The following is a 12,304-nucleotide window of genomic DNA, read 5'->3' on the forward strand; positions in this document are numbered from 1 at the left end:
ACTTAAACTATGTGAAACTAAACCGTTCAGAAGATGCATGTAATCAAAAGGATAAACAAGATTTTATAGTTACAAAGCAAGCAATGTGTAATGTTGGACTTAGCAGGTCACAGCAACAAGAATTATTTAAAGTAAGAAACTTTTACTTCATTAGTTAGTAAGCGATGTCTAATGTTGGACTTAGCAGGTCAAAGCAACAAGAATTATTTAAAGTAAGAAACTTTTACTTCATTAGTTAGTAAGCGATGTCTAATGTTGGACTTAGCAGGTCACAGCAACAAGAATTATTTAAAGTAAGAAACTTTTACTTAATTAGAACTGGTTACTTAACAAACATTGTTTTACCAGGGAAGAGTGAATTCACTGGTAAAACATGGTTAAACTTAGTGGTGATATTATTAGTAACTGAACCAAAACAATGTGTTTAGATGCCTTGGTTGAACTAATCCAGCACATGTGGACAGTAAACATGAGTGAACTAACTGAACCAAAGCAATGTGTTTAGATGCCTTGGTTGAACTAATCCAGCACATGTGGACAGTAAACATCAGTGAACTAACTGAACCAAAGCAATGTGTTTAGATGCCTTAGTTGAACTAATCCAGCACATGTGGACAGTAAACATCAGTGAACTTTTACCTAGTTTTTACAATCATGATAGTATATTGATTCAAAACAACTTTTACAAATTTATGGTAATGAAAACCAAATGGTAGTATATAAATAAGTGATAATAGACTTTGATGTTTTTTATACATAAATCTAATAGTAATGTTATAATTCTATTTTTTGAATTATTGAATTGAATTTGAAAATGTGTTTATTTGTAGGTTCTAAGTGGTATACTTCATCTTGGAAATATAGAGTTTATTAGTGATGATGTCACTGGACCATGTGAAATTGATTCTGAAAAACAAGGTAAATGATATAAAAGGTTATGCTGTTTAATTATTTTCTGTATTATACCAATAAAAAGATTGCATACAGTATTTATAGTTTAGCTTAAAGTAGTTGCAACCTTTAAGATTGCATACAGTATTTATAGTTTAGCTTAAAGTAGTCCAACCTGTCAGATTGCATACAGTATTTATAGTTTAGCTTAAAGTAGTTGCGACCTTTAAGATTGCATACAGTATTTATAGTTTAGCTTAAAGTAGTTGCAACCTGTCAGATTGCATACAGTATTTATAGTTTAGCTTAAAGTAGTTGCGACCTTTAGGATTGCATACAGTATTTATAGTTTAGCTTAAAGTAGTTGCGACCTTTAAGATTGCATACAGTATTTATAGTTCAGCTTAAAGTAGTTGCGACCTTTAAGATTGCATACAGTATTTATAGTTTAGCTTAAAGTAGTTGCAACCTTTAAGATTGCATACAGTATTTATAGTTTAGCTTAAAGTAGTTGCAACCTTTTTTAAGATTGCATACAGTATTTATAGTTTAGCTTAAAGTAGTTGCAACCTTTAAGTTTTAATAGATTATGTTTATAATAAATTGGCGTTTACTTATGATTCAAAATATTCTATCAACAGTATATATATCTTTTTAGTATTTTTTAATTTGTTTTTATTTCTACCATAATATAATATATGAGAAATAACTAAAAACAGACATAAGGAATACCTTAATGTTATGGTAGGTTGGTCACAAAATATCTTTAAAAATATCGTTAATAATTATATCATTTTAAAATCTTAAATAATCTTATTAATATTCTTCTCCATCTTCAAAAAATGTTGATAAAATATTTCAGCCAAAGAAAGATTTTCTAATTTACTAATTATTCAATATATCATATTGTTGTACTATTGATGTTGCTTCATCAGGAGTTGACACATCTGTTAATGCTGCTGCACAGTTACTTGGTCTTGATGTTGATGCCTTAACTAGATGTCTTGCATTCCGACAAATCACTGCATCTCACAAGCGTAGAAAGAGTGTCTTTATGAAACCTTGCATAAAAGATGAATGTCATACAAGGAGAGATTGTCTTGCAAAGTTACTCTATGCCAGGTATTTTACAAACATTAAAGCTATATTTGTTTGTAGTGAAAGAAACTTATTTACTCTTTTGAAAATAATCTTGTTGTGCAGTATTTGCCTTTTTACTGACCTGTACATTCAAAACAAACACACAGAAGATGTTGTACAAATCCAATAACTTTTATTTGCTTCCCCATATGCATGCTGGGCTGCACTGAGGTGGATTGCCCACAACAAATCCTACATTCACTTTTAAACATTCACAACAATTAAATAAACATACATACATGCAAACTCTAATACTTAGTCAATTTAATTTAATTTTATTCTGCCTAATTTCTTTCTTTGTCATGTAGTTAGTATGTAACAGGAGAAACTGTTTACATGCAAACTTTTTCAACCCCACTTTGGTTTTACCAAAAAAAAACTAGCTTTGAAGACTGTGACTAAATTATGGTTTAACGTTTCAGAGTTTTTGATTGGCTCGTTGGATTCATCAATGGCTGTACCATGGCCAGGAGTTGGCAGTCTTACATTGGTCTACTGGATGTCTATGGATTTGAAAGTTTTTCATTTAACAGTTTGGAGCAATTATGCATAAATTATGCAAATGAGAAGCTTCAGCAACATTTTGTGCACAACTTCCTCAAAGCAGAACAGGTATTCCAACAAACTTATTTTCTATATATAGAATATGCTAATATACAGTTGGTGCTACGGTGTTTTATTAGAGTGATAATAACAACAGTTCTTTATTAAAAAAACAAATGAAGAAAAATAATATGGCACTTCTTTTAGTTTATATCAAACGAATCTTGTAAAAAAAATATCAAAATACTAGTATAATTATAATATAATATAAAATAATTAAGATAACAATAATAATTAAAGTTTATGAGAATTATCATTCACTTTTTTTCTCTAACAGTGATAATGATGAACCTTTATAAACATAATTATACTGCTGATTAAACAGCCATGTTTATATTATTTTAGGATGACTGTCAATCTGAGGGAGTTCCATGGAAATTTGAAGACTTTACTGACAATAAAACATGTCTTGCTATTATTGAAGGCAACATCAGTATATTTGCACTTATGAATCAAGTAAGTGTTGCTATTCCACAGCAAAATACACAAAATTATTTGTCATAGTTTTTCGCAAATTATGGTTGGAAAAGACCTGTATTCTGTAGTTTGTCTTTTTATTGAAAGATAAACTGCTGTAAAAAAAGATGTATTGAGAATTTGCCTTTCTCAATCGTAGTACAGTACGTCGTAAAATAATAACTCTTTTGTATTTTGAATTTGACATTTTGAGAAACAGTGGTTTTTACCATACAGGCATAGTTTGTCTTACAAACGATAGTTTGTCTTTCCATAAAAATAAACTGTCGTTTGTAAGAAGATAAAAAATGGATTTTGAGCATAGTTTACACTAGAAAACTAGATGTACTTTTGCACCTCAAGCTTAACCCCAATATTCACCTGCTGCACATCAGTGATAGTGAGTGACCTTATGCCCAGTGATTTCAAGTTAGGTGCAAAAGTACAGTAGCACCACAACCAGTTGCAAACTACAAGTTGTTGTGCTTAGACTGTCCATCTAAGATCACAATCATGTTATTATTTCATTTACTTTCTATGAACTAGTTGCAAGTTTATCTTGTTTATAGCAATGCAAGTTAAACAGACATTCAGATCCAAGTTCGTTTTGTGAGTTTCTTCATGACACCATCAGCAGTGCAAACTTATCTCGTGCACATATATCAGTGACATCACCAGCTTTTGTTGTGCATCACTATGCAGAGAAAGTTACGTACCAAGTGGATGGTCTAATTGAAAAGAATAAGGTAATATACTTACAACTGAAAGCCAGTTTTACAGTATATTCACAAAAAAAGGGGGTTAGAAGTTCATAAATAGTTTCTCAAAGCATTACAATTATGGAATAGTGCATCTGCTTCGTTTAAACTCATTTCTCATAATCTTATAACTGAAAATAAATACCACAGGAAAATGTATCAATGGCTGTTTGTAGCTATAGGTAATGCTCTATCACCTGTGTAAGAAGAGGATACACCATTTAAGTTGGAAAAGCTTTTGCTTTTGCTAAACTATTTTAGCTCATTTGTTCAAAACTTGTAGTGAGATCAAGGAGGAAGGACCAGACAATTTAATTATCAACTTTAGAATACAACATAGTGTATAGGAACAAATTAAAGGTAAGCCTGTCATTAATAAAAACAATGGTCAGCAGTCAAACAGTTTATATTTGTTTAATACAATGATATTATATAGCCGAAGGCTAGATGTCAAACTACAAAGTTATCGCAGTTCAAAAGGTGATTCTCCATGGAGAGGGAACCAACAAAATAACGGCTTTCAATCGACCAATCAGATATGCCCAACGCAGTACGCACTGCTATATGCCTGTGTTGAGCCTATCTGCGTGAGAACAATACACAATGCAGCGTGTTAAGCGTATAACCGTGAACGCATTCTATATGATCCTCAAATACAAAAATGCTAGATTACCTAGAATTTATTCATTCCATTGCGATTTATAAATCTTCACTGTGCTTTGACAAGAATATGTGAATGTATTATATTAGATTATTATTTGTTATGTTAAATAATGTTTTTGAACACATTTACGGCTGCCATCTTTTTTCAGTCTGGAGTACGTGCTCAGCCTTCAGCTTACATACAGTATTACATATCTCTGGTTTTATATCAAAATAAGAATTGGTTCACTAACACAATTCTATTTAGAAAACGACAAGAGTGTTTCAACCTATTTAACCACATACTGTATGCTCTCCAATATTACAATTTCATCAAGTTAAGAACAATCAATTTACCATCTTGCCCTCCTGCCTTCCTGCCCTATTACCATGGCTTTTTTTCTGAGCATCCCTATAATATTTACTTTGAATGGAAACCTTATTGCTATTACATTATATTTGCTCATTAGATTTGATGTGCAGTGTTCACAGGTGAATGTTCATTTACTAATTAATCTATTGTGTATCATTTGATGTTTTTAGGATGGTATTCCAACAGAACTTGTAGATTTGCTTAAAATTAGCAGCAAGAAGTTTGTGCAACAATTAGTTGATGCTAATGTTACCAGTTTACAGGTGATTAATCTTTTCATTTGTTTTTAAACACCATAGTAACACTATACTAATGCCATACTAACATCAAACTAACAATGTAGTAACACCATACTAACAATGTAGTAACACCATACTAACACTATACTAACACTATACTAATGCCATACTAACATCAAACTAACAATGTAGTATTGTAACACTATACTAACATCAAACTAACAATGTACTAACACTATACCATTGCTTTTTAAGTTCTGTCTTCATCAATGTTACATCATGAAACTTTTAAACAAAGAATAATGCCGAATAAATGTGTGATATTTATAATGCCTTTGCATCTTGTCTTGTTATGTCAATAGTTCTGTTTAACCTAAATTAGGTTAATTTTATGATTGTTTTTTCAGAGTCCAAGTAAAACAAAAGGCAAAAAGACTACTTCTTCAGTGGTATCAACATTTAAGGTACAGAATCCTGAACTCATACAAAACTTAATTTAGAATCTTGATGAATTTAGTATGGAACATCAATTTAAAAAATACCTTCAAGACCGAGCTCTTGTTTTAGGAGTTAGATAGGTTTTTTGCTTTGTTGTTGTTTTTGCTTTCTTGACCCTTTTTTTTTCTTGAAAGAGAAGAAACAGGGAAACAAGGCCTTTTATGGGTTATCCTCAGCATCCCTGTTTTTGTATATTGTTGATGTTTCATATTTTGTTTCCTGTATATTATATTAATTTTATCTGTAAATTGTTTTTTATGATGCTGAAATAAATCAAATAAACATCTGCAAGATCACTCAAATTGTTGCTTCCCAATTTTTTTTTTACTTCTGTTGAAAATGTAACTTATATTATGCAAGATATTTTATTTTTTGATTATCAGACATATTTCCTCAATCCATTTTGTATTTACTATACTTATTTTGGTTGATACCATTTAGTTTTTACATGTAATCTTCGGGATAACAATCTAACAATTGTATCTTATATCTTAGAATTCATTGGACAGTCTTATGGCTACTTTACATGAAATAACACCTCACTACATCCGCTGTATCAAACCAAGTCTTGAGTGTCAACCAGACAGCTTTGATAACGTTCATGTTATAAATCAACTACGTGCTTGCGGTGTTCTTGAAACAATTCAGATTAGTGCAACAGGCTTCCCTACCAGGTCAGCTTACAGGGATTGTTTTGTGTTCTTTTTATACTAACAATGTACCCATCTATGACTGGTTAATACCCTTGTTAGTTAAATTCACTTGAAACAATTCAGATTAGTGCAACAGGCTTCCCTACCAGGTCAGCTTACAGCTATTGTTTTGTGTTCTTTTTATACTAACAATGTACCCATCTATGACTGGTTTATACCCTTGTTAGTTAAGTTCACTTGAAACAATTCAGATTAGTGCAACAGGCTTCCCTACCAGGTCAGCTTACAGCTATTGTTTTGTGTTCTTTTTATACTAACAATGTACCCATCTATGACTGGTTTATACCCTTGTTAGTTAAGTTCATTTGAAACAATTCAGATTAGTGCAACATGCTTCCCTACCAGGTCAGCTTAAAGTTATTGTTTTGTGTTCCTTTTATACTAACAATGTACCCATCTGTGACTGGTTTATACCCTTGTTAGTTAAGTTCACTTGAAACAATTGAGATCAGTGCAAGAGGCTTCCATACCAGGTCAGCTTAAAGTTATTGTTTTGTGTTCCTTTTATACTAACAATGTACCCATCTGTGACTGGTTTATACCCTTGTTAGTTAAGTTCACTTGAAACAATTGAGGTCAGTGCAACAGGCTTCCCTACCAGGTCAGCTTACAGCTATTGTTTTGTGTTCTTTTTATACTAACAATGTACCCATCTATGACTGGTTAATACCATTGTTAGTTAAGTTAACTTGAAACAATTCAGATTAGTGCAACAGGCTTCACTACCAGGTCAGCTTACAGCTATTTGTTTTCATTTGATACCTTGGCTAAACATTTTCGATATTGAATTATTAAGCAAAAACTAAAATCGTTGTGTTGTATTGTTTTATAGCTAGTTGCACTAAACCTTATTTGTATTTTCCTGTATTTTTTACTATTACAATCCCAATTAAACAGCTTGCTCTAGGACTTACAATGCATATACTGAAAGATGAGGGCGTATCAATTTGATCTCTGATGAGTGTGCCTACAACTGAGGGACTAGTGCTGTACCGCCGTACCACGACGATCCAATCGAGTTTGAACAATACCATGGTGTCTATTGGTTAGGACATCTGCATATCAAGCAGAAGGTTCCGGGTTTGAATCTTGGTGGAGGCGACTTTTTCTCATTCTCACAGATTTCCTCATCTTCATCGTATCAAATTAATTAATTAAATTTCAGTATAACTATATCACCGGGCGGTTTAGAATTTATTCTGTGCCTGTGATGTATATAATATATACTATATATACATCCCTGTGCATACTGTACATGTTGAACACCTACACTTGCCAGTGTGTTGTTTGTTATACTTGATTCTGAACGATAACGACAATTTTCTTATAGAATGTTGTACAGTGATTTTCTTAAGAGGTATGAATTATTAATAAGGTCAAACTCAGAAGATGTAAAAGATTTGGATACAAAAAGTAAATGTGCTGTTATTACGAATCTGGTTTTAGCTGAAGCAGACAAAGAAAATAAAATGAAAAGCTTTTTGTTTGGAAAAACAAAGATATTCCTAAGAGAGGGAGAGGTACTTAAAAGCAGTTTAATAATAATTTAATTATTTTATATTTGCAGTAGAATAAATTAAATTTTAATTAGTTTAAGTGAATATTTTATGGCAAAGGAATCATTAGCAATTATTTGACTTTATACGGTCATTTTTCGCCAAGGTAAGGTGAACTAGGCTTGCCGACCCAGCCAAGTCTACTTACACTTTGCTACATATTTTAATATAACAGATGTAATATTTAGTTCCTCGAGAAAAATATCATTCCCTCGGGGATTTCACCTCTAAGTAGGCAATATCTGTATAATATAAACCTTTGCAGTAGAGCTGAATGAGTGTCGTAAAATAAACCTTTATTTTTTAAAGTAGTGCTACAGGAATATTTTTGTAGAATAAGATAGGAAATTCACCAAAATTAACTAAATAATTATGTAAAATTGAGGCATTTTTCTCTTTAAAAAAAGTATATAAATATAAAAAGGAAAAGAACAATTAATTTGACACAATTTGAAAAATACCATTTTATTAAAAATTATTACCCAGTTAAATGTGTGTAAGTCATTGAAAATCAGTAAAATTGCTATCTTATAACATGAAAAAGTTGTAGCACCAAATTATAATACTTTGTTTTTAGCTTGTTAGTGTAAAAAAGTAAGTAAGAATCTGCATCATTGTATATTTATTATATTCCGTTATTTTTTATTTAGTTGGATAAACTTGAAGATGCAAGATTGAAGGAATTCAATTTAAGTGCTGGTGTAATACAGATATGGTGGAGGAAGATCCTGGCAACCAAAAGTAAACAAGAGGCAGCTGTGGTCATCATTCAAGCAGGTATTGATTGTAATAGTGTTTTGCCAAATATCTTGCAGGCATCATGCTGTTACCAAACCAAGTCACTAATTGTCACTAATTAGAATTGATATGTTGTAGGTTTTAGAGGCTGGAAGGTGAGAGAAGATGTAAAGAGACGACATGAGGCAGCACGTGTCATACAGTATGCTATGATTGGATATTCAATTCGTTTAAACCAACGCAAGTTAGATGAACAATTAAATGAATTGAATTCAGACGAGGTAGGCCTTTACTTAAAACTCGCAATTTTCAATCTTCGCTGCACTAACAGACTTTACATTGTGAAGTATGTTCCTTCATCACTAACACATCCTCATTTACATGTACTTACTTTAATGATGTTAAATTAACACATCATCATATGTACTGTGCTATAAAACTAATAATGTTGAATAGAGTATATTTCATTTACTGAGAGATTGCCTGTGCTTGGTTCCGCCTCATTAAATGGTCAATCAGTTAATTTTCATGAAATATTCTCCGTATTCAAATCATAAACATTCAGTTTATGATTTTTAATCTAATATTTTTCTTGATACAATTTAATATTTATTTTTACCAGTTTGCTGATTCTGATGTGCAAGAATGCAATGATAAACAATCGCAACAAAACAATAGCATATTAACAGAAGGTATACTGTCAGCAGTATCATTGGATAATGAACCTCATGAGAGTAACCTGTCGGTGATTAGTTCAAGCAATGGCACCAAAGAAGTTGAAGATCAAGACAAGAGAGATAAGTTTACCAGTAAAGAAGTTGAAGATCAAGACAAGAGAGATAAGTTTACCAATAAGAGCATCAATGAAATTGAAGAACCAGAAAATGTAAATAACAATTCTAGAATACAATTTCATGAAAATGGTAACCTGAACTGTAATAGTGGTAGAAGTGAGGGAAATACAATAGTTAACATTGAACAAAAGAAAGATGGGGATGAAATATCTCAAAAGAAGAGCTCAAATGAACAATGTGCTACACATAAACCAATAGTTAGTGAGCACCAGAATGGTAGACGTGTTGAAGGGGAGCCTGTAAATCAAGGAACTACTACCATCATTAACAAGTTTGTGCAAGTTGCAACAACTCCTGCAGTTGATATAGCTTTTGGTATTGCGTTACTTGGTTTGCTGTATCATGGTCCAGTTAGGCTATAATGCAGTTTATGTCTGGATTAAGTATGTTAATCCAGGAACTACCACCAGTATCAAGGTTGTGTCAAATGCCGCATATTGTCTACTGTATATGTTGAAAGAAAAATGAATATTGACACAATTCAATTTTTTACATGCGTGTGCTGTCGTAGCAATTTGTATTCACAATACAAACAATAATACAATTGTTGTACAATAATACTTAACATCCATTACACTGTAAGAATTCAGAGTCTTTGTGGAGCTCTTTCAGCTTTGATTTGGTTTTCACGCATGAGTAAGTTTCATGTCAATGAGTATGAAATTATCCAAATTTTTAATTTTATTATAAAGAAATCATGTAAAACTAACAATATAATTTCAGTAAATAAAAATAATTCTCAGAAATATGATTTAAGTTTGTGATTTTTATGTCCCATGCATTTAGGATCATTTACAAATTCAAACTTTGTGTGTGTTCCCGACACCATTCCATTGGAAATAAGTCATAAGACTGTATGTGCGTTGTGTTGTGACCGTCTGTAAGGTAAGCTTATATGGTCGTGGTCACCCTTACTGCACGTGTGACATTATTTAAAGTTGCATTCGGTTTCTTTCAGTCCCGAAACAATAGAACTGAAAGGAACTAAGCTTGTGTTGAAATTTTTTGTGTGCCTGTCAGTTGAGCTCAGTTACTCGAATTCTTGTCATTTGATTGGAGAATTGTTGGTCAAATCTAAAATGAATGTTTTTTTTTCACTCTTAATGACGTCTACGAGAGTGCATTTTGAGGATGTAAGCACGTCTTAAGAGCGGTTGACTACAAATATCAACATAATGTGGCCAAATGCCAAAAAATGAATTTTCTTCATACTTTGGTAATTATTCACACTTGAAAAAAAATTAATGGTTGCCATGGTAAAAGGTGTGATTTTGGCATGTGAATTTTGTCCTTACTTAGATATGGCACAGAATTTGTGAATTGTTTTTGTGAAATCTTTTTGTACCAATCTTGCCCTAATGTAAAACAAAAATTTACGTAAATCAATTATTGAATTTAGGAAATACCATTATTTTTCTTATGGGTGTTTTCAGGAATTTCATACATGGGAATTTTTGTATGTTTTTCAAAGAGCTGTAACTCCGACGGTAACACTTCAAAGCAACCAGGGTGCAGGCATGGTTTTTTGAAAGGTTATCATGGGGCATCATGTAATTTCTGTGTAGTGTTTCTAGATAAATAATTGAAATTTGCATTTTCACATCTTATTTGTAATATAGAAATAGGTGGTATAGCTTTTTCTGTCCAAAATGTTTTTTTGTTGTTAAAAGATACTAAAATATAGCGCTATATAGATATTAGTATCTAAAATCTACCCTGGGTTGTTTATTAGTAGGCCTACTCTAATTACTTATATTTCATAATTTCAAAATGGCTGCCATTTGAAAACCTTTTCCATAATTACCTCTTTAAGTTTTTGTAAAGAATGAAAGAAACACATACAAACATTATTCTTAAAATTCAGAATACTAATTTAATTTTGCCTTTGGAGTCTAGGTCAATGGTCAATTTATTACACTATATACAATTATTTTATATCTTAAACTTGAGTATTTTGAATAAGAATGTATTAGGTACAAATATAAATGTGGCCTTAAAGCTTTAAAATAACATTTTATCTGTGCTTTCTTCTGTAGATACAATGTTAAAGGTCAAATGCTTAAATGATCCCCACATATTTTTTTTTATTTTTTAATGTTACACTAGTTGGACAAAAAAATTGATATGGAAACAAAAAATTATTTAACCTAATAAAATTTAAAAAAAAAGTAGTAAACTTGAAGCCCATTGTCTGAAATTCAATGGGTTTTTATTTGATTTACTGTTTTTTATTTTTTATAAGCTAAATCATTATTTTTTAAATAACCTGATTAAAACTACAAAATGACTTTTCAATGTTTGATTTTAGTATTCTTTTATTCTATTTGTTTGCATAAAAAAGAAAGTGACTGTAAATTATAAAAGTAATATCCTTTATAGCATCCGATTAGATCATAGTTCACAAATTTAGATTTTCACTTCGATGAAGTACATTGTGACTGAGTTGTTCCATCCAACCCAATATATTTATAGAAAAGACAACTTTAAAGAAGGGACACAGACCAAGGCTATCAAGTTGTTTGATAGCCTTGCACACTAGACTAATGAAAGTGGTCTATTCTGTTGGCCAGAGGAAGATTAACAAGAATCAGGAATCAGGAATCATCTTGTGATTATAAGTTTTTGACATGGCCACAAGTTTGAGCATTGAAGAAGTGAAGGGAAAAACGGGTTACAAGCAACACAATACAGTACATGGGATATGAGAGGTCTACACTACGTACATATTTTGTCATCTATATCCAGTGAACACAAAAATCAATGTTAACATTACATATTTTTTTCATAGTAACATTTAATTCCTTCATAATATACAAAATAAATAATATAATACAAAATTCATG

General features: G+C 31.4%; 2 protein-coding genes across 2 annotated transcripts; both read left to right on the top strand.

Moving 5' to 3' along the window:
- The first annotated feature begins 340 nt into the window (after positions 1 to 340).
- On the top strand, positions 341 to 2,161 carry LOC140043282 (unconventional myosin-XIX-like). Its single transcript, XM_072087782.1, has 3 exons — positions 341 to 695; positions 831 to 918; positions 1,827 to 2,161. The coding sequence occupies exons 1-3, from the start codon at positions 573 to 575 to the stop codon at positions 2,159 to 2,161; spliced, it is 546 nt and encodes a 181-aa protein (XP_071943883.1). The 5' UTR covers positions 341 to 572.
- Positions 2,162 to 2,493: 332 nt separating this feature from the next.
- On the top strand, positions 2,494 to 12,107 carry LOC140043283 (unconventional myosin-XIX-like). The gene is made up of 10 exons (XM_072087783.1): positions 2,494 to 2,643; positions 2,980 to 3,090; positions 3,660 to 3,836; positions 5,034 to 5,126; positions 5,510 to 5,566; positions 6,096 to 6,274; positions 7,644 to 7,833; positions 8,520 to 8,646; positions 8,746 to 8,888; positions 9,230 to 12,107. The coding sequence occupies exons 1-10, from the start codon at positions 2,494 to 2,496 to the stop codon at positions 9,821 to 9,823; spliced, it is 1,821 nt and encodes a 606-aa protein (XP_071943884.1). The 3' UTR covers positions 9,824 to 12,107.
- The last annotated feature ends 197 nt before the right edge of the window (positions 12,108 to 12,304 follow it).

Source organism: Antedon mediterranea, chromosome 3, assembly GCF_964355755.1.
Source record: "Antedon mediterranea chromosome 3, ecAntMedi1.1, whole genome shotgun sequence".
NCBI classification, from domain to species: Eukaryota; Metazoa; Echinodermata; class Crinoidea; order Comatulida; family Antedonidae; genus Antedon; species Antedon mediterranea.